General features: G+C 47.9%; 1 protein-coding gene across 2 annotated transcripts; it reads left to right on the top strand.

Moving 5' to 3' along the window:
- The first annotated feature begins 1,199 nt into the window (after nt 1–1,199).
- C6H1orf174 (chromosome 6 C1orf174 homolog) lies at nt 1,200–27,189 on the top strand. Of its 2 annotated transcripts, none has more exons than XM_072156202.1 (5): nt 1,200–1,350; nt 15,495–15,593; nt 16,221–16,583; nt 16,861–17,024; nt 22,365–27,189. In XM_072156202.1, exons 1-4 carry the CDS (start codon nt 1,336–1,338, stop codon nt 17,005–17,007), a joined length of 624 nt encoding a protein of 207 aa, XP_072012303.1. In that variant the 5' UTR covers nt 1,200–1,335; the 3' UTR covers nt 17,008–17,024; nt 22,365–27,189. The 2 variants fall into 2 exon arrangements, with proteins under 2 accessions (XP_072012303.1, XP_072012304.1); XM_072156203.1 differs by having other exon boundaries at nt 16,861–17,028.
- The last annotated feature ends 181 nt before the right edge of the window (nt 27,190–27,370 follow it).

Here is a 27,370-nt window from a genome sequence, read left to right as displayed (position 1 = left end):
TGACCGCATATAAGCCGGCAATGGACACATGACGCTGTACAAAGTGGTACAGTGCATATCATTCTGTATGATAGGGCATTTCCTATCTTTACGGCGCTGTGCACCATGTTTCATTGTGGAGAGGGGCGGGGGTGAGCAGTCGTGGTTGGGTGTTTATTTATTAATGTTAAGGTTGTGAATTATGCAATCAGTTCTATAGTCTTATGGAGGCACTGTTGAACGGGTTTTTTCAGACATGCATTTTTTTAACACGTGTGAAACTTGCAGCATGCTCTTTAAATGACAAACATGAACAAACCCTATACAATTCTATAGGGACAAAATCACCATCTGAGAGAAATGGACTTTGACATAAATTCAAATGCAATGCATTTTTAACTAATCAATTGCTGTAGAAAACATATACAATTTTTGTCATTTTTTTTACTGACGTGAAAAACGCAGTAAAACCGGTCAATAATGCACATGAAAAACAGACACATTGATCAAAATATGCCAGAAAACTGATGGAAAATCGTCAATTCTTTTTTTTTTTTTTAATTCTGCTGAAGCTCAGTTTCTGCAATGCTCCTGTGAATGGGTCATTAGTGTTTCCCTCAGTCCCATAGTTTTTCACACATAGGATTAGCATCTGATGTGACTGGTAATAAATATCAAATAGTGGACTACCAGGGGAGATGACAACCCTAATGTGACAGGCACAACTGAGTGGGCACAGTTATGGCACACCCTAGTGTATTGTCATGGATGTGGGGGTCTTACTTTAGTAGCCACTGATGGACCACTATAAGGACCACCGCTATCATATAACCACAACCTTTAGGGGTAAATGCAGCAATACTTTAGCAATGCTTTAGCACACGTTTTATGTGTTTTCCTATTTTTTGCAAATTGGGTAACTATGAATTGTTAACATTGCCTGTTGTTTTTTTATTGCCTTATATTTTCTTAAACTTTGTTCTGAGGTATATTTTGCAAAATATAATAATAAGTAAACCTTAAAAAAGGATAGGTACGTGTTCTCAATTTTAATTTCACGGTTCACGTTTTTTTTTTTTTTTTGCGAACGTCACATGAACATTGCGCGGAAAGGGTTAATGTTCCTTTGCCCGCTTCAGGCATGGATTCCATGGGCTTCACGTCACGTTGCGTACGTTCGCTGTTGCTGTTGTTTTGCCCTCAGTTGAGATGGCACGTTACTATGAGTTTCCCTTGTGACGTCAGACGCAGGCCGGTTCTCCGTGTGTGAGTTGCTGGGCGGGGCTGACGCGGAGCCTGGAAAGTTTTACTAAGTAGTAGGATAGTTTTGGCGGCGGTAGGAGCCGGGTTTTCTCCATGAAGAAGAGGAAGGTAAGGCGGAGGCTGGCGGAGTGGCTGCACGGTGTGAATAGAGGGCAGGGGACAGGTACATGGGCAGAGCGGTGCGGTTATGGGGTGCTGCGGGCATACGAGGTCAGTATGGGCAGCGAGGTGGAAGGTGTAGGGAATCTTGTGTACATGGGGCTCAAGCTGACGGAACACGTTACAGTACAGAGAAGGGGATCACAGAGGAAGCATGGGGGACCAGTATCTAATATGGATGAGCTAGTGGGGACACTGCAGGGTTGTCTTATGGTGATAGGTGGGGAGGGGGTGAAAATATTGGAGCTCTCCAATGTAGTAGGGGATCACGTCACAGCGGTAGGGTGCCAGATGATGATGGGTGCAGTCCAGGGTTTGTCGGATAGTAAAAGTAGGGTGTCAGATGATAATGAAGGTAGTGGTTGTCAGATATTAATAGTTGGGTATCAAATAATAATGGATGCAGTGGAGGGGTTGTCAAATAGCAATAGTAGGGTGACGGATGGGGATGAAGGTAGTGGATGGGTTGTCAGATGATAGTAGGGTGTCAGATGGTTATGGAGGCAGTGAATAGGTTGTCAGATTATAATAGTAGGATAACAGATGATGATGAAGGGGTTGTCAGATAGTAATAGGGTGACCGATGACAGAGGTAGTGGAGGGGTTGTCAGATAGTAATAGTTGGTTATCAGATGATGATGGAGGTAGTGCAGAGGTTGTCGGATGATAGTAGAGTGTCATACTTTGGTGGAGGTAATGGATGTCAGATGGCAATAGTGGGGTATAAAATCATGATGGGGAATAGTGGATGGGTTGTTGGATGGTAAAATTGGGGTGTCGGATGATGATGGGTGCAGTGGAGGGGTTGTTGGATCATAATAGTTTGGTGTCAGATGATGATGGAGGGGTTGTCAGATAAAAATGGTGGGGTAGTAGATGTTAGTTTGTTGTCGAATATGGTGAAGAATGGTGATGTTGATGAATATGGGTTGTCATATAGTAATATCGGGATGTCAGATGATAATAATGGAGGCAGTGGATGGGGTTATCATATGATATTTGAGCATAAGTTGGGTCTTGGATAATATAAAGTAGTGGAGGACTTTTCTGTTGGTGTGGAGTCAGTCATTTTCTGTGTAAGGAGCCGGTGAGTGTGTAATGAGATTGGTGGACAGTCAGATGGTGATATCCAGTGGACTACTAGAGATTAGTGGGTTCAGTAGATTTGTTAGTTCTATGCCATGAGGATGTTGGCATAGGACAGTTATTGGACGTGGGTGGAGTGTAGTGACTAGTAGATGTCAGAAGAAGGCTTTCCAGGTGATTGGACGGTTGATGTCATTCCTGTGTTAAAGTATGAAGGGATCTTGGATGATAATTTAGTTACTAAACGAGCATTCAATATCTTTTGAGAGTGGCTCTGATGAACCTGGCGGATATAGGTGAGTCATGATGGCAGCAGTGGTCACTTGCCAGCGTGCTGTTATAGTCTGTAGTATCAGCATGTGGTGGAAACGCCATGAGGATGTGATTCAGTGCTGGACAGCAGTGTGGTACTGAAAAATGTATTTAGTTTGGATCAAAGAAGAAACATTCACTATATTGTGTGGTTGCTAATGGTCTTGCTTCACAAGTGAATAAAGAAATACTTTCCTGTCTCCACAAATCCATTGAGACTATATCTCTGGTTTAGTCTAAAGTGGTTGTCTAGGGTCATCTTTTTATTTTCTAGACACAGGACGTATTATTCCTAGTATTGTAGCGCTGTTCACTTCTTACTGTCTATAACAAATAAGTGATGAATAGTGAAGAAAGTCTCCTAATACAGTACCTATCCCTTCCTATAGTCAGTCAGGGTCTATCTTCGTTGCCTCCAAATTTACAAGAGGAGCAAGTGATATTCAGGACATAGTTTCTTAAGGAACAGAGAATGCATGTATAGCTGCCAGCATGAAAGCAAGTATTGTAGCCATCCCCTGATTTCCATTAGGATTCACATGGAACAGTTAGAAGAATTATAGTAGGATCTTTGTTCAGTCCTGCGCAGTAGTGCTCACACATCTGACCCCACAATACAAACCCCAGTCACTGTGATGCAAATGTATGCAGGACAATTTTTGAAGTAGAGAGAAAGAACGCTAGTGAGAAGGGCTGAGAGGGAGCACGCGCATTAGTGAGAAGGGCAGAGAGGGAGCGCGCGCGCTAGTGAGAAGGGCAGAGAGGGAGTGCGCGCGCTAGTGAGAAGGGCAGAGAGGGAGCGCGCGCGCGCTAGTGAGAAGGGTAGAGAGGGAGCGCGCGCGCGCTAGTGAGAAGGGTAGAGAGGGAGCGCGCGCGCGCTAGTGAGAAGGGCAGAGAGGGAGCGCGCGCGCGCTAGTGAGAAGGGCAGAGAGGGAGCGCACGCGCGCTAGTGAGAAGGGCAGAGAGGGAGCGCACGCGCGCTAGTGAGAAGGGCAGAGAGGGAGCGCACGCGCGCTAGTGAGAAGGGCAGAGAGGGAGCTCACGCGCGCTAGTGAGAAGGGCAGAGAGGGAGCGCACGCGCGCTAGTGAGAAGGGCAGAGAGGGAGCGCACGCGCGCTAGTGAGAAGGGCAGAGAGGGAGCGCACGCGCGCTAGTGAGAAGGGCAGAGAGGGAGCGCACGCGCGCTAGTGAGAAGGGCAGAGAGGGAGCGCGCGCGCGCTAGTGAGAAGGGCAGAGAGGGAGCGCGCGCGCGCTAGTGAGAAGGGCAGAGAGGGAGCGCGCGCGCGCTAGTGAGAAGGGCAGAGAGGGAGCGCGCGCGCGCTAGTGAGAAGGGCAGAGAGGGAGCGCGCGCGCGCGCTAGTGAGAAGGGCAGAGAGGGAGCGCGCGCGAGAGAGAAGGGGTAAGAGAGAGCGCGCGCGCGAGAGAGAAGGGGTAAGAGAGAGCGCGCGCGCGAGAGAGAAGGGGTAAGAGAGAGCGCGCGCGAGAGAGAAGGGGTAAGAGAGAGCGCGCGCGCGAGAGAGAAGGGGTAAGAGAGAGAGCGCGCGCGAGAGAGAAGGGGTAAGAGAGAGCGCGCGTGAGAGAGAAGGGGTAAGAGAGAGCGCGCGCGAGAGAGAAGGGGTAAGAGAGAGCGCGCAGGAGAGCGAGAAGGGCAGGCAGGAAGCGCGCCGGAGAGCGAGAAGGGCAGGCAGGAATGAGGGAGCGCGAGAGAGAGAAGGGGAATGAGGGAGCGCGCGCGAGAGAGAAGGGGAATGATGGAGCGCGCGCGAGAGAGAAGGGGAATGATGGAGCGCGCGAGAGAGAAGGGGAATGAGGGAGTGTGCACGCGAGCGAGAGAGAAGGGGAATGAGGGAGCGTGCGCGCGAGCAAGAGAGAAGGGGAATGAGGGAGCGCGAGCGAAGGGGAACGAGGGAGCGCGCGAGAGAGAAGGGGAATGAGGGAGAGCGCGCGCGCGAGAGAGAGGGGGAATGAGGGAGTGCCCGCGAGAGAGAAAGGGAATGAGGGAGCGAGAGAGAGAAGGGGAAAGAAGGAGCACGTGCGAGAGGGAGAGAGAAGGGGAAAGAAGGAGCGAGCACGAGAGAGAGAAGGGGAAAGGGGGAGCACGAGAGAGAGAGAAGGGGAATGATGGAGCGAGAGAGAGAATTGGAATGAGGGAGCGCGCGCGAGAGAGAATTGGAATGAGGCAGCGCGCGTGAGAGAGAAGGGGAATGAGGGAGCGCGCGCGAGAGAGAAGGGGAATGAGGGAGCGCGCGAGAGAGAAGGGGAATGAGGGAGCGCATGAGGGAAGAGGGGAAAGAGGGAGCGCGCGCACGAGAGAGGGAGGAGGGGAAAGAGGGAGCGCGCGAGAGAGAGATAAGGGGGCGCATGCGGGGAAGAGAGGGAGCATGCACGAGAGAGAGGAGGAGCACGCACAAGAGAGAATGGGAGAGAGGGGGTGTGCAAGAGAGAAGTGAAGAAAGGGAGTGCACGTGCAACGGAGAGCGGGGTAAAGCAGGGGAAAGCGTGTGCGAGAGAAGGGAGAGGGTCCATGTGCGCAAGAGTGAAAAGGGAGAGAGGGAGCATGCAAGAGAGAAAAGGGGAGAGAGGGAGCGTGCGAGAGAGAAGGGAAGAGAGGGAGCGCGCGCGAGAGAGAAGGGGAAAGAAGGAGCGCGCGAGAGAGAAGGGGAAAGAAGGAGCGCGCGAGAGAGAAGGGGAAAGAAGGAGCGCGCGAGAGAGAAGGGGAAAGAAGGAGCGTGTGCGAGAGAGAAGGGGAAAGAAGGAGCGCGCGAGAGAGAAGGGGAAAGAAGGAGCGCGCGAGAGAGAAGGGGAAAGAAGGAGCGCGCGAGAGAGAAGGGGAAAGAAGGAGCGCGCGAGAGAGAAGGGGAAAGAAGGGGCGCGCGCGAGAGAGAAGGGGAAAGAAGGAGCGCGCGCGAGAGAGAAGGGGAAAGAAGGAGCGCGCGCGAGAGAGAAGGGGAAAGAAGGAGCGCGCGCGAGAGAGAAGGGGAAAGAAGGAGCGCGCGCGAGAGAGAAGGGGAAAGAAGGAGCGCGCGCGAGAGAGAAGGGGAAAGAAGGAGCGCGCGCGAGAGAGAAGGGGAAAGAAGGAGCGCGCGCGAGAGAGAAGGGGAAAGAAGGAGCGCGCGCGAGAGAGAAGGGGAAAGAAGGAGCGCGCGCGAGAGTGAAGGGGAAAGAAGGAGCGCGCGCGAGAGAGAAGGGGAAAGAAGGAGCGCGCGAGAGAGAAGGGGAAAGAAGGAGCGCGCGAGAGAGAAGGGGAAAGAAGGAGCGCGCGAGAGAGAAGGGGAAAGAAGGAGCACGTGCGAGAGGGAGAGAGAAGGGGAAAGAAGGAGCGAGCACGAGAGAGAGAGAGAGAGAGAAGGAAAGGGGGCACGTGCAAGAGAGAGAAGGGGAAAGAGGGAGCGAGAGAGAATGAGAAGGGGAATGATGGAGCGAGAGAGAGAATTGGAATGAGGGAGCGCGCGCGAGAGAGAAGGGGAATGAGGGAGCGCATGAGGGAGGAGGGGAAAGAGGGAGCTCTACCTCTCTTTTTCCCCTTCTCTCTCGCGCAAGCTCTCCCTCTTTCTTTCCCCCTTCTTTCGCACGAGTGCTCCCTCTCTTAACCCTTCTCTCGTGCAAGCGTTCCCTCTCTTTCCCCTTTTCTCTCTCTCTCGAGCGCTCTCTTTCCCCTTCTGTCTCTTGCTCCCTCTCTTTCCCCTTTTCTCTCTCCTGTGAGCCCTCCCACTCTTTACCCTTTTTTTTCTCGCGCGCAAGCCCTCCCTCTTTCCCATTCTCTCTCTCATGCACTCCTTCTTTCCCCTTCTCTCTCACGCGCTCCTTCTTTCACCTTCTCTTGCGCAATCCCTCTTTCCCCTTCTCTCTCTCGCTCCATCATTCCCCTTCTCGTTCTCTCTCGCTCCCTCTTTCCCCTTCTCTCTCTTGCGCGTGCCCCCTCTTTCCTCTTCTCTCTCGCGCGCTCCCTCTTTCCCCTTCTCTCTCTCGCGCGCTCCTTCTTTCCCCTTCTCTCTCGCGCGCTCCTTCTTTCCCCTTCTCTCTCGCGCGCTCCTTCTTTCCCCTTCTCTCTCGCGCGCTCCTTCTTTCCCCTTCTCTCTCGCGCGCTCCTTCTTTCCCCTTCTCTCTCGCGCGCTCCTTCTTTCCCCTTCTCTCTCGCGCGCTCCTTCTTTCCCCTTCTCTCTCGCGCGCTCCTTCTTTCCCCTTCTCTCTCGCGCGCTCCTTCTTTCCCCTTCTCTCTCGCGCGAGAGAGAAGGTGAAAGAAGGAGTGCATGAGAGAGAGAATGGGAAAGAGGGAGGGCTTGCGCGCGAGAAAAAAAAGGGTAAAGAGTGGGAGGGCTCACAGGAGAGAGAAAAGGGGAAAGAGAGGGAGCAAGAGACAGAAGGGGAAAGAGAGCGCTTGAGAGAGAGAGAAAAGGGGAAAGAGAGGGAACGCTTGCACGAGAGAAGGGTTAAGAGAGGGAGCACTCGTGCGAAAGAAGGGGGAAAGAAAGAGGGAGAGCTTGCGCGAGAGAGAAGGGGAAAAAGAGAGGTAGAGTTTGCGAGAGAGAAGGGGAAAGAGAGGGAGAGCTTGCATGTGAGAGAGAAGGGGAAAGAGAGAGGGAGAGCTTGCGCGCAAGAGAGAAAGGGAGAGAAAGTGCTTGCGTGAGGGAGAGAAGGGGAAAGAGGGAGCACGAAAGAGAGAAGGGGAAAGGGGGAGCGCGAGAGAGAGAGAAGGGGAAAGGGGGAGCGCGAGAGAGAGAGAAGGGGAAAGAGGGAGTGCGCCAGAGAAAGAAAGAGAAGGGGAAAGAGGGGGCACGCGCAAGAGAGAGAAGGTGAAAGAGGGAGCGAGAGAGAATGAGAAGGGGAATGATGGAGCAAGAGAGAATTGGAAAGAGGGCATGCGGGAGAGAGAGAAGGGGAATGTGGGAGCGCGCGAGAGAGAGAAGGGGAATGAGGGAGCGCATGAGGGAGGAGGGGAAAGAGGGAGCGGGCGCACGAGAGAGGAAGGGGGGAAAGAGGGAGCGCGTGCACGAGAGAGGGAGGAGGGGAAAGAGGGAGCGCGCGAGAGAGAACGACAAGGGGAATGAGGGAGCGCGAGAGAGAAAAGGGGAAAGAGGGAGTGTACGAGAGAGAGAGAAGGGGAAAGAGGGAGCTTGCGCACGAGAGAGGGAGGAGGGGAAAGTGGGAGCGCGCGAGACAGAACGAGAAAGGGAATGAGGGAGAACAAGAAGGGGGAAGGGGGCAAGCGAGAGAGAGAGAGAGAGATAAGGGGGCGCATGCGGGGAAGAGAGTGAGCATGCACGAGAGAGAGGGGGAGCACTCACAAGAGAGAATGGGAGAGAGGGGGTGTGCAAGAGAGAAGTGAAGAGAGGGACTGCGCGTGCAACAGAGAGAAGGGGGGAGAGGGGTATGTGCTAGAGTGCAGGGGAAAGCGTGTGCGAGAGAAGAGAGAGGGACCGTGTGCGCAAGAGAGAAAAGGGAGAGAGGGAGCATGCAAGAGAGAAAAGGGGAGAGAGGGAGCGTGCATGAGAGAAAGAGTGAGGTGGGCGCATGCAAGATAGAAGGGGATAGAGAGGAGGGGCAGAGAGGAGAGAGAGGGAGCTTGCATGCACAAGAGAGCGAAGAGGATAGAGGCAGCACAAGAGTGTGAAGGGAAGTGGTTGCGTGTGCGAGAGAGGGAGGACGCACTTGCCTGAGAGAGAAGAAGATGGAAGAGATGGAGGACGAGCATGTGAGAGGGGGGAGAGAAGTAACGCTCGCACGAGAGAGGAGGGGAGAGTAGGAAGGGTGAGGAGTGCGAAAAAGGGGGAGAGACATAGGGGGAGAGAGAATGTGGGAGAAGTAGCACAAAAGAAATGGGGGGAGAGAAGGAACATACGAGAGAGGGAAAAGGAGGATCATACATGAGATAGACAAGGGGAATGGAGGAGCACACATGCAAGATAGGAGCATGAGAGACAAGGAATACAAGTATGCAAGAGGATGAGAAGGAGAGATGAGAAGGAGAGTGCTTGTACGCGAGACAGAAAAGTGGAGAGATGGAGCGCACATAAGAGAAGGGGAGAAGAAGAAAAGGAGGAGGAGCCTGCAAGAGAGAGTAGGGAAGAGAAGAGTATGGCAGGGAGAGTGGGAGCACGAAAAAGAAAGGGTGAGTGGGAGCGCACAAGAAAGATAAGGGGAGAGAGAGGGAGCATGTATGCGCAAGAGAAGGGTGAGACGGAGTGAGCACGAGAGAAAGAAGGAGCACACGTGAGGAGGAGGGGATAAGGGGAGGAAGGTATGTCCGCGGGAAGGAAAGGGAAAGACAGTGCGCCCGCATGTGAGAGAGTAGGGGTGAGAGTGTGTAAAAAAAGATAAAGGGAGAGCGTGGACTTGTGCACAAGAGAAAGAAGGGGAGAGAGTGCGCTTGCGCGAGAAGGGTAGCGAGCGCAGGTGTGATGGTTAGGAAGAAGGGGAGAGGGTGCGCACAAGAGATTGGAAGAGGCCTCATCAATGCGGAAGAGGGTACGCCAATTCGTAAGAGGGTGAAGTGGAGGAAGCACGCTAACGCCAGAAATAGAAGAGAGAGCATGCTAGAGAGATAGAAGGGGGAGAGAGTGTGCAAGAGAGCGAGTGTGCTAGAGCTCTGTCTCCTTTTCTCTATTGTGCTCTTCTCCCCTTTTCTATCTTGTGCTCTTCTCCCCTTTTCTCCTTGGTCTCTCTCCCTTTTCTTGTGCTCTCCCGTTTTCTCTCTTTTGCACTCTCCCCTTTTCTCTCTTGTGCTCTCTCCCCTTTTCTCTCTTGTGCTCTCTCCCCCTTTCTCACTTGGGCTCTCTCCCCTTTTCTCACTTGGTCTCTCTCCCCTTTTCTCTCTTGTGCTCTCTCCCCCTTTCTCACTTGTGCTCTCTTTCCCTTTCTCACTTGGGCTCTCTCCCCTTTTCTCACTTGGTCTCTCTCCCCTTTTCTCTCTTGTGCTCTCTCCCCCTTTCTCACTTGTGCTCTCTCCCCCTTTCTCACTTGTGCTCTCTCTCCCTTTCTCACTTGTGCTCTCTCCCCTTTTCTCACTTGGGCTCTCTCCCCCTTTCTCACTTGGGCTCTCTCCCCCTTTCTCACTTGGGCTCTCTCCCCTTTTCTCACTTGGGCTCTCTCCCCTTTTCTCACTTGGGCTCTCTCCCCTTTTCTCACTTGGGCTCTCTCCCCTTTTCTCACTTGGGCTCTCTCCCCTTTTCTCACTTGGGCTCTCTCCCCTTTTCTCACTTGGGCTCTCTCCCCTTTTCTCACTTGGGCTCTCTCCCCTTTTCTCACTTGGGCTCTCTCCCCTTTTCTCACGCGGGCTCTCTCCCCTTTTCTCACGCGGGCTCTCTCCCCTTTTCTCTCTCACGCGGGCTCTCTCCCCTTTTCTCTCTCACGCGGGCTCTCTCCCCTTTTCTCTCTCACGCGGGCTCTCTCCCCTTTTCTCTCTCACGCGGGCTCTCTCCCCTTTTCTCTCTCACGCGGGCTCTCTCCCCTTTTCTCTCTCACGCGGGCTCTCTCCCCTTTTCTCTCTCACGCGGGCTCTCTCCCCTTTTCTCTCTCACGCGGGCTCTCTCCCCTTTTCTCTCTCACGCGGGCTCTCTCCCCTTTTCTCTCTCACGCGGGCTCTCTCCCCTTTTCTCTCTCACGCGGGCTCTCTCCCCTTTTCTCTCTCACGCGGGCTCTCTCCCCTTTTCTCTCTCACGCGGGCTCTCTCCCCTTTTCTCTCTCACGCGGGCTCTCTCCCCTTTTCTCTCTCACGCGGGCTCTCTCCCCTTTTCTCTCTCACGCGGGCTCTCTCCCCTTTTCTCTCTCACGCGGGCTCTCTCCCCTTTTCTCTCTCACGCGGGCTCTCTCCCCTTTTCTCTCTCACGCGGGCTCTCTCCCCTTTTCTCTCTCACGCGGGCTCTCTCCCCTTTTCTCTCTCACGCGGGCTCTCTCCCCTTTTCTCTCTCACGCGGGCTCTCTCCCCTTTTCTCTCTCACGCGGGCTCTCTCCCCTTTTCTCTCTCACGCGGGCTCTCTCCCCTTTTCTCTCTCACGCGGGCTCTCTCCCCTTTTCTCTCTCACGCGGGCTCTCTCCCCTTTTCTCTCTCACGCGGGCTCTCTCCCCTTTTCTCTCTCACGCGGGCTCTCTCCCCTTTTCTCTCTCACGCGGGCTCTCTCCCCTTTTCTCTCTCACGCGGGCTCTCTCCCCTTTTCTCTCTCACGCGGGCTCTCTCCCCTTTTCTCTCTCACGCGGGCTCTCTCCCCTTTTCTCTCTCACGCGGGCTCTCTCCCCTTTTCTCTCTCACGCGGGCTCTCTCCCCTTTTCTCTCTCACGCGGGCTCTCTCCCCTTTTCTCTCTCACGCGGGCTCTCTCCCCTTTTCTCTCTCACGCGGGCTCTCTCCCCTTTTCTCTCTCACGCGGGCTCTCTCCCCTTTTCTCTCTCACGCGGGCTCTCTCCCCTTTTCTCTCTCACGCGGGCTCTCTCCCCTTTTCTCTCTCACGCGGGCTCTCTCCCCTTTTCTCTCTCACGCGGGCTCTCTCCCCTTTTCTCTCTCACGCGGGCTCTCTCCCCTTTTCTCTCTCACGCGGGCTCTCTCCCCTTTTCTCTCTCACGCGGGCTCTCTCCCCTTTTCTCTCTCACGCGGGCTCTCTCCCCTTTTCTCTCTCACGCGGGCTCTCTCCCCTTTTCTCTCTCACGCGGGCTCTCTCCCCTTTTCTCTCTCACGCGGGCTCTCTCCCCTTTTCTCTCTCACGCGGGCTCTCTCCCCTTTTCTCTCTCACGCGGGCTCTCTCCCCTTTTCTCTCTCACGCGGGCTCTCTCCCCTTTTCTCTCTCACGCGGGCTCTCTCCCCTTTTCTCTCTCACGCGGGCTCTCTCCCCTTTTCTCTCTCACGCGGGCTCTCTCCCCTTTTCTCTCTCACGCGGGCTCTCTCCCCTTTTCTCTCTCACGCGGGCTCTCTCCCCTTTTCTCTCTCACGCGGGCTCTCTCCCCTTTTCTCTCTCACGCGGGCTCTCTCCCCTTTTCTCTCTCACGCGGGCTCTCTCCCCTTTTCTCTCTCACGCGGGCTCTCTCCCCTTTTCTCTCTCACGCGGGCTCTCTCCCCTTTTCTCTCTCACGCGGGCTCTCTCCCCTTTTCTCTCTCACGCGGGCTCTCTCCCCTTTTCTCTCTCACGCGGGCTCTCTCCCCTTTTCTCTCTCACGCGGGCTCTCTCCCCTTTTCTCTCTCACGCGGGCTCTCTCCCCTTTTCTCTCTCACGCGGGCTCTCTCCCCTTTTCTCTCTCACGCGGGCTCTCTCCCCTTTTCTCTCTCACGCGGGCTCTCTCCCCTTTTCTCTCTCACGCGGGCTCTCTCCCCTTTTCTCTCTCACGCGGGCTCTCTCCCCTTTTCTCTCTCACGCGGGCTCTCTCCCCTTTTCTCTCTCACGCGGGCTCTCTCCCCTTTTCTCTCTCACGCGGGCTCTCTCCCCTTTTCTCTCTCACGCGGGCTCTCTCCCCTTTTCTCTCTCACGCGGGCTCTCTCCCCTTTTCTCTCTCACGCGGGCTCTCTCCCCTTTTCTCTCTCACGCGGGCTCTCTCCCCTTTTCTCTCTCACGCGGGCTCTCTCCCCTTTTCTCTCTCACGCGGGCTCTCTCCCCTTTTCTCTCTCACGCGGGCTCTCTCCCCTTTTCTCTCTCACGCGGGCTCTCTCCCCTTTTCTCTCTCACGCGGGCTCTCTCCCCTTTTCTCTCTCACGCGGGCTCTCTCCCCTTTTCTCTCTCACGCGGGCTCTCTCCCCTTTTCTCTCTCACGCGGGCTCTCTCCCCTTTTCTCTCTCACGCGGGCTCTCTCCCCTTTTCTCTCTCACGCGGGCTCTCTCCCCTTTTCTCTCTCACGCGGGCTCTCTCCCCTTTTCTCTCTCACGCGGGCTCTCTCCCCTTTTCTCTCTCACGCGGGCTCTCTCCCCTTTTCTCTCTCACGCGGGCTCTCTCCCCTTTTCTCTCTCACGCGGGCTCTCTCCCCTTTTCTCTCTCACGCGGGCTCTCTCCCCTTTTCTCTCTCACGCGGGCTCTCTCCCCTTTTCTCTCTCACGCGGGCTCTCTCCCCTTTTCTCTCTCACGCGGGCTCTCTCCCCTTTTCTCTCTCACGCGGGCTCTCTCCCCTTTTCTCTCTCACGCGGGCTCTCTCCCCTTTTCTCTCTCACGCGGGCTCTCTCCCCTTTTCTCTCTCACGCGGGCTCTCTCCCCTTTTCTCTCTCACGCGGGCTCTCTCCCCTTTTCTCTCTCACGCGGGCTCTCTCCCCTTTTCTCTCTCACGCGGGCTCTCTCCCCTTTTCTCTCTCACGCGGGCTCTCTCCCCTTTTCTCTCTCACGCGGGCTCTCTCCCCTTTTCTCTCTCACGCGGGCTCTCTCCCCTTTTCTCTCTCACGCGGGCTCTCTCCCCTTTTCTCTCTCACGCGGGCTCTCTCCCCTTTTCTCTCTCACGCGGGCTCTCTCCCCTTTTCTCTCTCACGCGGGCTCTCTCCCCTTTTCTCTCTCACGCGGGCTCTCTCCCCTTTTCTCTCTCACGCGGGCTCTCTCCCCTTTTCTCTCTCACGCGGGCTCTCTCCCCTTTTCTCTCTCACGCGGGCTCTCTCCCCTTTTCTCTCTCACGCGGGCTCTCTCCCCTTTTCTCTCTCACGCGGGCTCTCTCCCCTTTTCTCTCTCACGCGGGCTCTCTCCCCTTTTCTCTCTCACGCGGGCTCTCTCCCCTTTTCTCTCTCACGCGGGCTCTCTCCCCTTTTCTCTCTCACGCGGGCTCTCTCCCCTTTTCTCTCTCACGCGGGCTCTCTCCCCTTTTCTCTATCACTTGTGCTTTCTCCCCTTTTCTCTCTATTACGCGTGCTCTCTTCCATTTTCTCTCTATTACGCGTGCTTTCTCCCCTTTTCTCTCTTGTGCTTGTGCTCTCTCCCCTTTTCTCTCTTGTGCTTGTGCTCTCTCCCCTTTTCTCTCTTGTGCTTGTGCTCTCTCCCCTTTTCTCTCTTGTGCTTGTGCTCTCTCCCCTTTTCTCTCTTGTGCTTGTGCTCTCTCCCCTTTTCTCTCTTGTTCTTGTGCTCTCTCCCCTTTTCTCTCTTGTGCTCGTGCTCTCTCCCCTTTTCTCTCTCACGCGGGCTCTCTCCCCTTTTCTCTCTCACGCGGGCTCTCTCCCCTTTTCTCTCTCACGCGGGCTCTCTCCCCTTTTCTCTCTCACGCGGGCTCTCTCCCCTTTTCTCTCTCACGCGGGCTCTCTCCCCTTTTCTCTCTCACGCGGGCTCTCTCCCCTTTTCTCTCTCACGCGGGCTCTCTCCCCTTTTCTCTCTCACGCGGGCTCTCTCCCCTTTTCTCTCTCACGCGGGCTCTCTCCCCTTTTCTCTCTCACGCGGGCTCTCTCCCCTTTTCTCTCTCACGCGGGCTCTCTCCCCTTTTCTCTCTCACGCGGGCTCTCTCCCCTTTTCTCTCTCACGCGGGCTCTCTTCCCTTTTCTCTCTCACGCGTGCTCTCTCCCCTTTTCTCTTTCACGCGTGCTTTCTCCCCTTTTCTCTCTATTACGCGTGCTCTCTCCCCTTTTCTCTATCACTTGTGCTTTCTCCCCTTTTCTCTCTATTACGCGTGCTCTCTTCCATTTTCTCTCTCACGTGTGCTTTCTCCCCTTTTCTCTCTTGTGCTTGTGCTCTCTCCCCTTTTCTCTCTTGTGCTTGTGCTCTCTCCCCTTTTCTCTCTTGTGCTTGTGCTCTCTCCCCTTTTCTCTCTTGTGCTTGTGCTCTCTCCCCTTTTCTCTCTTGTGCTTGTGCTCTCTCCCCTTTTCTCTCTCGTGCTTGTGCTCTCTCCCCTTTTCTCTCTCGTGCTTGTGCTCTCTCCCCTTTTCTCTCTCGTGCTTGTGCTCTCTCCCCTTTTCTCTCTCGTGCTTGTGCTCTCTCCCCTTTTCTCTCTCGTGCTTGTGCTCTCTCCCCTTTTCTCTCTCGTGCTTGTGCTCTCTTGTGCGCTCATGACTTTTTTCTCTTCCTCTTGCACGCTTTCTCTCTCTCTTTCCTAGGGTGCTCTCTTTTCTTTTCACTTTCTTTTTTTTTCTCTTAAGGGGTTCTCATTTTCTCTTGCAGGTGCTCTCTCTTATTTTCTTGGGGATGCTCTTTTTTTTCCTCACGGGTGTTCTTTTTTTTTTTTTATCTTGTGCACTCTCTCTTTTCTCTCTCACACAAGCTCTTTCACTCTATCCTCTTCTTTTCTCTCTTATGCAGTCTTCCTCTCTCTATCTCCTCTTGTGCATTCTTTCTCTTACTCATGCACTTTTTTTCCTCTGCACACTCTTTCTCTCTCTCCTTTTCTTTCTTTTACTCTTTATATTCTTACAATTAGAGGTTTTTCTTTCGCTTATCGGGTTCTGAATACTGTTTAGTCCCTTCTCTGTGCCTTCAGTTTCTGGATGAGCATCAGAATGGCTGTGGATAGCATTTCCTCAGGATCGGTGGTTGGTTATTTTAGTAGTGACACCTCGCTAGGCCACTCCAGAGCCCATATATTAACATTATAGCCAAATCTTACAAAATTATTAGAAAGTAAAAAATTGCAGTTGCAAACTCAGATTTCTTGTACTCCAGATTTCTGACGCTGTAACGTGTAAAATAGGCAGAGTTTGGGTAGAGGCGCATTCTCTTTCATGCTTTTTAATCCATATGCCGAGTCCGGGTCCGCTATGAATTTAAATGAAATATTTTACAGCCTTACATCAAAGACACTGGAATAATTTGGAATTTTCTTCCAGTTAGCAGATGGAGTGCGATGCTCGGCTCGCCAAAAAACTCAGCATTGCTCAGACGCACAGAAGTCCTCTGGTGATGAGACCACAAAGAGAGAATGCCTGGTAAGGCGTCTTCATTGACTTTGTTCTCCTCAATTAAGGACACCCAACTTACAGACTCCCTTTAGTTACAGACAGACCGCTCTGCCCAATGTGACCTCTGGTGAAGCTCTCTGGATGCTATTACTATAGTCCCAGGCTGCAATGATAAGCTGTAAAGTGTCTGTAATGAAGCTTTATTGATAATCCTTGTTCCCATTACAGCAAAAAATGTAGAAAATCCAATTGTCACTGGGACAAAAAATCTTTTTGCCTGGAGCTGCTAGTATAAAATATACAATTCCGACTTACATACAAATTCAACTTAAGTACAAATCTTTAGAACATATCTTTTAAATAAAGCGGGGACTGCCTGTATTTCCATATTGGTTTATTTATTTGTGTTTAACATCTAGAAAGCTGAGTTTTCACATTGTGAGCAGCAAATCTGCCAACATTTCCTGCTCATGACATATTTGATCCAGCTATTCCAGAAACTATAATCACATGAAGGGGGACCTGCAGAAATGACTGCGGTCAGCTAGGCCCGTGGGTCCAGTCAATAAAAGGGTGACCCCTGTAATACATCACTAGCGTACAAATGACTCTAATATATATAATATAATTGTTGATTTATCTCATTTGTTTCAGAAATCAGTCCGCAAACCTTCCAATAGGAATCTATCAAGAAATATTGTAAGTGACCAGAACATTAGACTACCAAGTGATGGCATCAAGAGGGGTACCAAGACTGGTACTCGGGGAAGAGCTCCAGGCAGGAGGTGCCCAAAGGTGACAGTCAGTGCTCGAGTCGCTGCCCGTCAGGTGTCCAGAGACAACGAGTACATCTCATATCAAGGGTTAACGGATGAGAGCAGTGATAGCATGGTATTTTCCGGAGCGGTACATCCAGATGGCAGAGGTGTATACACAGATAACAGTCCCTTTTTTGATGAAGACAGCAACCAGCCTATGCCACTGGGGAGATTTTTTGAGAATGCTGATCTTATGCAGGTGAGATTTTAGGTCACACTATATACAAGGTTTCTATGTAGTCTGTAACATTGGCGACACATAGGCTGGCCTCATTTTTTGGTTCATTTCTGTTCAGAAGAGAATTATTATTTTTTGCTATCATAAGAATCCTTAGACTAATTCTAGTGTTTTAAATGTTAACACAACATTGCAGAAAAATGCTGGGTTTTCTGCAATTTTGTAAAAATGACAACAAAAAAGTGAGATGAGTTTGGGCTTGTGCATCCAGTTATTATCAGATTTCTTTAACGCTTAGGACTTTCCACCCGTTGCCACATCCCGTGCCTCTATGAGCCGACGAGAGCTAAGAAACCTGCACTACAGGGCTAAGGAGGAGGATGACGACGACGATGAGGATGATGATACGGGTGATAAAGATATAAACAAAGATGGTACCATCTAAAGAAATGATCAGTCTGTGTAGGTAACCAATCCTTGAATGTTTGTCAACATAACTTGAAAGGATTTCTGTTTAAAACTGAACAGATTCAGTTGAGCTTTTAACCAAATTAGACTGCTAGAATAGGAGAGCATTATTCTACCCTATTCTCACACTCAAAGGAGGGATTGCAGGGGACAGCATTGTAAATCAGTGGGGTATCATAGTAGATAAGGTTGTAAAAAAGACATCGGCCTATCAAGTCCAGCATATAAATCTACAGTGTTGGTCCATATGAAGACCAATAACACAATGTGAGTCTTAGACACCACTTCATGCTACCTCTAGGGTAGGGGCTAGAACCATGATAAAATGCAGAAGTGACCAAAACATCCAAAAAGGATGAGAACAGAGAAATGGTCTTTGGCCACTCCTGCAGAACCTTTATAACCCCTATAACTTCCTTTATAGACGTTGTTTAGCTAATCGCCTATCATTTCTACCTGTTGTCTGTTCCATTTGTACAGAAGCAGAAGAAATTGATTCACAATCAGTGTTTATTCATAACTGGACAGGTTGAGCCGTCAGCTGGTGCAGGTCCGCAGGAGAGCAGAGATGCTGTGGGAGCAGGACCAGGTCTCCAGTTATCAGAGGCAGCCCGGAGAGTCTAGAGCAGTGGTGGCGGACCTATGGCATGGGTGCTATAGGTGGCACTCAGAGCCATTTTTCTGGGCACTCAGACCATCGACCCAGGACAGAGTTCACCAAATAGGACCAAATCTTCCTGCATTACCAGGCAACTTAAGCCACACTTAATTGGTTGTTTGGAACTGCGGGAAAAGTGAGAAGCTCATCCGGCTGGACCACCATTCCTTCTCTACAGAAAGGCCCTGACGAGAAGCTACAACGAGAGACTAAATATTCCCTCCTTCTTTCAACTATATTGCTGGCCTAAGGCGGCCGATACGAATGAAAGATGTGGAAGAACAGGTAGCTGTTACTGCTTAAAATGCCACGTTGGCACTTTGCGGTAAATAAGTGGATTTTGGTTGTAGTTTGGGCACTCGGTCTCCAAAAGGTTTGCCATGGCTGGTCTAGAGAGAAGGGTCTCCACTTCAGCCTTCTTCTTTTTTCACTGTATAACACTGAAGTAACGCTGTGCAGTGTATGCAGGAGCTGGCGCTTGCACTATAGAACCACCAGTCATGTGATCGACAGGTCTGGGTGGTTAATCAGACCCAGTGCAGCTCAGCGCCACAGGGGGTCGCTTCCCTTGTAACTGAGGCTCTTAAAGATGCCCTAATTACTTGTAAGAGGGAAAAAAAATTAAAGAGGAAAAATTAAATAAAATTTTTAACACTGTGGAAATGTCCCTAAAGGTTTTTTTATGAACTCATGGGGGGCATATAAAGAAAAAAAACACACAGAAAATATGAATAAATATTTAGAAACACACACTAAAATTTCACAGTTAAATAAAAAAAATCCATGTTTGCCAAAGAATATACATATTGGCCCAGATCTATTAAAGGCTCTGCACCTGTTTTCAGGTGAAGTTTGCACTTAAATACACGTACACATGTATTTATGAAGCGTTTGCACCAATTATGTGTTTTGTTTCAATGGTTAGAGCAACTCCCCATGTATTTGTATGGGCTCATACATAGCAGTGGTTTCCATGGTACTGTGTCCACCGCAGCACAGTCGGCACATGCCCAGAAAAAAACTGGTGCACCCAGTTTAAGAGATATCAGTGAGTGCAGGCTGCGCCAGATTGTTGAAGATTGTTCACCGCATCCAGGAATGTTCAGGTCAATTTTCGACATTCTGCTCTGCGCTTCTTTAAATGATGATATCTCTGGAAAAGCTTTAGATATCATAACAAATTTTACTTTGTTTTTTTCAAGACATGTGAAACTTTATCTTGATAGTTTTAATACAGTACTTACATATTTCAAATATTCCAATAATTGACTACAAATGTGAAAAAATAAGCTTTTTTGTCATTTTTCCTATTAAAGTAGTAACTTTTACCAAACTATGTTCTAAATATGTACAGCATTATCCTGTTACACTTTCTCAGGTTCAGCTACAGATGCAGAGGGCGCATGTACCTCTGCAATAGTGAAAAGTGAAAGTCTTGTGCAGCTCCTTCTACATTCTGCCTTCAGGTGACCGGCTGGAGGGGGGCACACTTCAAACACCTATATCTCCTGAACCCTTGCACCTAGAAAGAATTCTGGTGTCATATTAAACAGAATCTGATATATGGATTGAGTATCTACTCTTCAACTTACAGTCGGCAATAGAAAGCTGTACATAGTTATCAACTTTTTTAGTACTAATTTAATAGTGGATCTAGATCTGTGAAGCATCTATACACAATATTCAACAGGTAGACGGCACTCCGTGAGTGAGCGGTGCTCAGGGTTCAGCCACTGCCACAATAAAGTACTAAACAAAGATCCCGGCACTCGCAATCTTAATCAGCTCAAACGTTTATCAAAAATGAGGAAAAAACTCCCTTTTTGACGTGGTCCCTCCTGTGGTGTGACGTGGTGCCCTCTGTTTTTTTCCTAATTTTTTTAAACGTTTGAGCCGACGAAGATTGCGAATGTCAGGAAATTTGTTTGATTCCATACACAATATAATACATGGGGAGAATCTCCTGTTTAATTGTTAAATTGTGTTTCTAGATGGTTCAGGAGATATAGCTGTTTAAGTTGGCCACTGTCATGATGTCTATAAACATCCTTTCTGCACAGTGTCACAATAAAACTGAGGTATATTGACATGGAACAGTCGTGAAGAGGTTAAAAATCTGGCTCACTCTGCACATTAGTGAGGCAAACTGCCCGTAATGGTAAATCTGGGCCAATATGTATGAAAACCACGACACAAAATAGAGAATTCATATATATGTTAATTTTCAGTTAATTTGAAAAAGCCAAAAATAAATGTAAATTTAAAGGGGTATTCCCATCTGGGCATTTACATTTAATTGAATTCATTTGCCATATGTAAACATTTCTTCAATTGGATGTTATTAAAAAAATTGTTCTTATGTGAAGATAATTTCTCATAAATTTAGCCATGTTGTCCCTTAGAAACTAGATGGCTTCCCCGGATACGACCACCTCACATTTTGGCAGCGGTGGCCATACATGCACTATTGAGCCCTGTCTGACCTCCTGGCTTCAGTGATCATTACCACAGGACTGATGTGGGACCTGCAGTAACTTCCGGTCATTTCATATACAAAAACCTTGTGTTTCTTTGTGCAATCACAGCAGAGGTGGTCGTATCCAGGGACGCAGTCTTGTTTCTAAGGGACCATATCACTACATTTATGAGAAATTATCTTCACACAGGAACATTTTTTGGACATCTAATTGAAGAAATGTTTATATATGTTATTAAAACTGAATGTGAATGCCCAGATGAGAATACCCCTTTAACTTTAAAACTATCATTGAAAAAAGTCCTAGCCCTACGTGTCATGAAAAAAATGCTCCAAAAATTTTTAAGGTAACACACATAAAAAGAATAAGTTGTGGCCCTTAAACCGCTACGTACGAAAATTTGTAAAAAAACCCGCAGGTCATTAAAGCTTTCTCAGGCCTTTTATGAAGGGGTTACCAAAAGTTTTGTTCCCAAAATAAATGATTCTGTACACTGTCAAAGCTTTCAATATAAATGGAAGTAAAGATGCATTAAAAATACCATTCGCTTAATAAACAAATTTACAATCCTTGTTAAAACCTTGTAAAAAAAACAAAAAAAAAAAACAAAAAAAAAACGCTTTACTATCCTTGTACACCAGAGCTGCGTTTTATTTCTTTGTGAGACTGTTGCTTAGCTTGTCGTGAGGCTTCCTGCACATGGATGTTGTTTTGGACCGTGTGATATCTATTGTTTGGTTAGAACAGCTCCCCGTGTATTTGTATGGGCTCATCCACAGCAGTGGTTTTTTATGGCCCCGTATATGAGCCGCTTGCCCCTAGCAGCAAAGTACAGAGCGGGTGCTATTCCTGCCCGTGTGTACAGTGTTCTCTACTGGCATCAGCTTGTGTCTGCAGATCACACACAAATGACACACGGCCCAGAAACAGGAAACAGATTCATTGCACACTGACAGGAGCAGTGTAATGCATTTATAAAGTAGGCTTCTTCTGAAGATTGACTTAGTAGCTAATATATAATGTTTGAGGGTAAATATATCTGTGAAATTTCAGTTTCCTCACTAGTAACTTTACAGTTCTTGGGAATGTGTGCAGAGCTTCGAAGGGAACCTGTCACTAGGAGCCCTTTTTCCGTCACCGTCAAAGAGTATTGCTTACTCATTGCCAAAGAGTTTTAAGAGTAAAACTGTCTTTTTCCAAAAAAAAAAAAAAAAGTTAGATGAAAGTTTTCCTTTCTCTCTGCAGAACAATGCCCCATGGGAGTGGCCAGTGAGAAGCGGTTCCCCACCCACTTCGGGAAACTGCTCCGTCATACATTCATTTCAAATTTAAAAAAAAAAACTCCCACATTCCCCATATCTCCTTCCCCATAAATCCCATTGGACTAGGGACACAGCTCTACATACAGAAAAGTTAACTTTCATCTACCTTTTTTTTTTTTCAGAAAAAGCCAGTTTTACTATAGAACCTCTTTAGCAATGTGAACACTATTCTCTATGGGGGAGCCAGAAATAGGGCTCCTGATGACAGGTTCCCTTTCAAGAAGCTAAAATGTCAGTAAGAGCTTTTGTCACCCTCAAAAAATACACTAGGAGCTGCTTACTAAAGTATCTTCTAGTGCTAAAAGAAACGCATCAGTGTTACACTGCTAGTGTTATCAGAAACCTCCAATAACTCTATCTAACACTGCCGCGCTGTACACTGGAAATGCCGGACCACTTTGAGAGCGGTCCGGCGTATTCATGAGGGGGGAGGAATGGGGGCGGTGACTGCCGTATGACACAGAGGGTGGGGCGGTCCGGGGAAGTGGCAACGCCTCGGACCGCCCGCTCATGAATACGCCGGACCATTTTGGTGGTTTCCGATAACGCTAACCTTGTAACACTTCGGCATCTTACTTTAGTAAGCAGCTCCTAGTGCCGTTTCTGAGGGTGACAGGTCCTTTTTTAACTGATAGGTGTCTGCTTTAACAGCAGCTACAGGAGATCTACATTTTTTAGGAGCAACACCGAGCTCTGACATGGAAGAAGATGTTATGTAATTAAGTTGCAGCACTTATAACAAGGATGGAGATTAGTGTCCGACCACTGGGTCCACCACATATCACTAGAACCGTTACCTAGGAAACCCCCAGGATTGCTATTAAAACCTCTGTGTAAACAATTTTCAATTTAAGGATTTTTTTTCTTGTCTTCTCAGGTGCCTTTGTTTCACAGCCAGGACACTGGATTGAACCCACTGCCTTCTGCTTATTACAAACCTAGAAACTGTATTAAGCCAAAGTGCTTTTATTTGTATATAAACCAAGAAAATCCACTCACTTGTAATAATTTCAGGATGTGGGTGGGTGAAACAGAGGGGAAGTCTGATACCGTCCCATAATTTTTTTTCGTTTTTGTTGCCGTTGGACTTGTGTTTAATCCCGTCCCCTACAGTGGTGCTGTCCCCGCCACTCGGAGTACGAATATGTTAAGCTTCAGTGCCACAGGTTTTTGGGGGGGTTTTTTAATCACATTTTTATGTATATTACGCTCCTTCCTTCATTTTTATATATTTATATAACGTTGAAGGGATTATTAGGTCTAAAATTATCCAAAAAAAGAGAATGTCAATTGTCGAGGAACAGCTGGAAAGTCTTAAGATTTGTACTACAGGTTCTTGAGAGTGGGAGTATTCGGATGGAATGTAAGAAATGGTGAGACGTAGCAGAGCTGGGTTAGTCGTCTGCGTTTCCTGCGAACACTGAATATCTGTCTAGTCCCAAAGATTTTAACAACTAAGCTCTGTTACATCTCTGTGAAAATTAAGCATGGAGTTATATATATTGTTTTTCTTTTGCTTGATAAAGTTGTGACACAATGATTGAGAATCCATACTATGACTCTAAATGCATGTATATATTTACTGGTGTGTATATATATATATATATATATATATATATATATATATATATAACGTATTGACTAATAAATATGTCACTTCTGATAATGGTAGTTTTTGCATGAACTTTAGTTACCAATTACCAATCCCCCTTCAATTTTCTATTGTTATTTCATTACATTTCTTAGAGGCTAAATTTGTTTCCCTGATATGTTATCATTACTGGTTGTGCTTGGTTTCTCTTCTTTGGACGATGTTTCTCTTACCTGTTTTTCCCTAAGTGGTTGGAAACACTCACTGTATCTGATTGATGGTCAGTGTGATAAGGATAAGCTGACATAAGTGTTTCCAACCACTCAGGAGAAGTCCGATAAGAGATTATAACTGAGCTGATGTTTCTTTGATGGGGTTCTGTGCACAAGGGCGAATAATTTACACCCCATAATCGATGCAATGTAATAATATTCAAACTGCCCATGAAAGTGCACATTGCCTTTAAATCCAGTGAGTAGGGAAATCTAGGAAGGGAAAATTCATCAAAACTGGCATCCACCAGTCTCTGTGTAGAGATGTACCGTATTTTTTGGACTATAAGACGCACAAGAAATCCTTTGATTTTCTCAGAAATCAAAGGTGTGCCTTATAGTCCAGTGCGCCTTATATATGAACCATACTTACAGACAACAGCTGCCTTGAACTGTGCACAGGTCTGCCACCTGCTGGTCAATCATCCTTATAATCAGGTGCGCCTTATAGTCCAGTGAGCCTTATATATGAACCTAGACATTTTAGCAGGCATTTATTGATGGTGCGCCTTATACTCCGGTGCGCCTTATAGTCTGAAAAATATGGTATGCTAAATTTATTGAGTGACATATTAATAATAATAAATCTTTATATGGCTCCATCATATTCCACGTTACATATACAAACAATATAAGACTATAAAGAGTGATAAAATAGTCATACTTACAAATGAGGTGCTTCTTGGGCATCTCATTACTCTGTTCCTAGGGCGCTACCTTTATTTCTATCCTGAATACTTATTTTGGTATTTTTCCTATAAGGAACATCTCCAGTTTTCATACTGCACAGGAGTAACATAAAACCCTTGTATGGAAATGTAATATATTTTATATCAGCCATTACTAATGGAATAGCATATCTTAACCCTATATAACCACATTGACCTCTTTACTTGGGGGTGATTGTTCTCTTTCCTGGGGGTTGTCCTCAGAGCCTTCCCCAAAGCCTGCGCCTTAACATACTGTCCAGGGTGTGCACAGTGAGAATCGTGTTAATTTGCTTGGTCTGCCTGGTTTATAGTGGCTTTTTCCTGAACTTTTGGTGTCCTAATAAAGACATAAAATGACCAATTAGTCTCTGGGCACAATGGCACATCAATGGGGACTGAACACTATTCTCCTATGACACACAAGATTCTTATTGTAGAAAGCGACTCGCCAAACCTTTGCGTTCTCCCCAGTATCGAGAATTCCCCTATGGTTTGCAGCCATGACTACTTCACCTCTCTTCTATGACAACCACTTTCCTGTCACTTATGATTAGATATGGTAGTTGCTCCTTTCATCACTACCACTGGTCTATGACTTTCCAGCTGTTGAGAAACTGCAACTGCCAGCATGAGAGAGACTGAGAGTTGTAGTCTCTCAATAAGTGCAGATCACAGTTCAGATGCATGGCCATAATCCCCTTGTATTAAGAGTGTATTTCCTGGACATAATAAATAATTTCTATTTATTTTTACATGATCCCTTTCTCCTTTAAATCTGGGGGAGGGGAGGGCACAGCCATGTGTGCCTTATGATGGAGCCATCACAGCCTCCTGTATATGAGTACAGTGCAGCGATGCCAGGCTCTTCTTCTGGGTAGTTCGGCTTTGCAGCTGCACAAATTCTGCCTCAAGCCTGTAACCAACAGATGCCATATCCTATGTGTGTAAATACTTAGTATGTTAAAGGGGAACCCAGCAGGTGGATTAGGAAACCAAACCACCAGTATATTATTGCAGGCACAAAGTTTAGTGTCCTATATAGACCTTCCTTGCCAACAACATTCCTGGAAATAGCTGAGGTGGTAGACCTTGATTAGTTCATGAATACCAAAAAGCAGTACATGGTATCAAAAATCTTACCACTATCAATACACAAGTACCATATTAGTAGTAAATTATTCAGACTTTATTTCGCCACAAATTGACACTCAAAATATATTAAAAACAAAATGAAAACCACAGAAACAACAAGACAAAGGGTGGTGGTCAGAGTAGTAATAACTATACATCCCTCAATGGGGTATCACAGTCAGGCACAAAAAGGACAGTCAGATTATAGGTTATAAAGGTAGTACCAATGCTCAAAACAGGGCACAATATAGCCCACAAGTGCCTACCAATGGTGTTTGAATCACCAGACCACCATCACAGCACCCCTTGATTGATTGATAAGGGATTCTTGATTAGTTCATGTCTGGGAACAGTGGGTACATCTTTATTCATACTGAACATTGGGACATACTTGTGGTTTAGTATCAGAAATCCTCCTGACAGGTTCCCTTAAAAACCTGATAAGATGCCTTATGTTAATTGCTCTATGAATGTATTTTAACGTAAAAGCCTCTCTTAGGGGTCCTTTGACCAGATTATGGAATGTAATTTCAAAATGCTCTGTGTGGAGTACAGGCTGTCTATCCCCTGTGGGACAGAAGTACTAGATACTTTGACCTTGTGTCAAAGTCATAGATGGCATAGTTTAGTTATAGAGCTTTGAACTCAATATCTTATATTAAAAGGGTTGGCCACTTTTCCTCATGTATTTTGTAGCATGTGGGGGGAAAGATATTCGGTAATTTAACATTATACATCTATTACTAGTTCAGCTCTGCTTTCTTCGTATGTAAAGTGAAGTCTCCTGTCTTTTACCTCATCAGCCAGACATTCCCAACCTTAAAATTGCAGGAGATCTAGGCTCATGTGTTCTCTATCTGTCCATGAAGAATCGCCCTGACAGATCCTTGATCATATATTAATGAATACGATCATAAGGTTTTGGCAGGGTGATTGCTCATAGACAGATAGAGATCACATGACCCGCCATTTTATCTCTCGCTGATGAGATAAAGGAACAGTAGGATTCACTTTATATATATGCAGAACTTTTTAATAGATGTATACAGGCAGTCCCTGGGTTATGTACGAGATGGGTTCTTTAGGTTTGTTCTTAAAGAGGACCTGTCACCTCATTTTTCGGCACTAGGAGCTGCTTACTAAAGTAAGCAGCTCCTAGTGTTCGATCAAACGCCCCAGTGTTAGAGTGATAGCGTTACCGGAAACCTCCGGTAACGCTATCTAACACTGTGGCGGGGTACAGTGTAATTGTCGGACAGCAAGCAGCTCCTAGTGCTTGAACAAACACCGCAGTGTTATAAACCGGAAACCTCCGGTAACACCATCAAACACTGCGGCGGAGTACAATGTAATCATTGGACAGTCACCGCCCCAACCCCGCCCCCTCATGAATACGGCAGACAGCTTTGCGAGCTGTCCGACAATTACACTGTACCCCGCCACAGTGTTAGATAGCGTTACCGGAAGTTTCCGGTAACGCTATCACTCTAACACTGCGGCGTTTGATCGAACACTAGGAGCTGCTTACTTTAGTAAGCAGCTCCTAGTGCCGATAAATTGGGTGACAGGTCCTCTTTAAGTTGAATTTTTATGAAAGTTGGAACTGTATGTTTTATATAATTGTAGCTCAAGACAAAATTTTTATTATTGTCCATGTGTCAATAAGATTTTCAAATCAAAGCCGGATGTCCTTAAGTAGGGGACCGCATTTATTGGTAAATTAATTAATATCCTGCCCACTTCACTTATACACATTACGAGAAACAAAGGGTAAAGTGGCCAACCCCTGTAAGATAACCATATTAGTATATGTACTACAGCATCTAAAGCACCTAAAGTTACCTCTTCCAGCCTTGATCATTTGTGTAATGCATTTTGTTGTATCTTTTTACATTTTTGATTTCTAGAAATGGAGCGTTCATCCGTCCATGTGATGTATAATGTACAATATATATATTGTGTTAGATGTTAACACCATTAAAAAAAATATACATATATATATCACACAAAATTACTGTGTTTATTGATGGGCTATTTGTGTTTCTGTACCATCTTTATCCTACCTATTAAGGTAGATCCGGTGGTAGGTGCATCTAATGAATGTAAGGAAAGCTCTTTTTAGGGCTAATCCTTTAGTCCCCACAATCTTTTAGAAAGTTTAATGACCTTGATATACGTA

The sequence above is a fragment of the Engystomops pustulosus genome, chromosome 6, assembly GCF_040894005.1.
Source record: "Engystomops pustulosus chromosome 6, aEngPut4.maternal, whole genome shotgun sequence".
In the NCBI taxonomy this organism is placed as follows: domain Eukaryota; kingdom Metazoa; phylum Chordata; class Amphibia; order Anura; family Leptodactylidae; genus Engystomops; species Engystomops pustulosus.
The sequence above is the reverse complement of the archived record's forward strand: the minus strand, read 5'-3'. Positions and strand labels throughout refer to the sequence as shown.

Bases quoted from the DNA above. Each gene is read 5' to 3' on its own strand.
- C6H1orf174 (XM_072156202.1), top strand. The intron at 15,594-16,220 runs GTAAGGCGTCTT...CATTTGTTTCAG, and splicing joins CCACAAAGAGAGAATGCCTG to AAATCAGTCCGCAAACCTTC. The intron at 16,584-16,860 runs GTGAGATTTTAG...TTTAACGCTTAG, and splicing joins AGAATGCTGATCTTATGCAG to GACTTTCCACCCGTTGCCAC.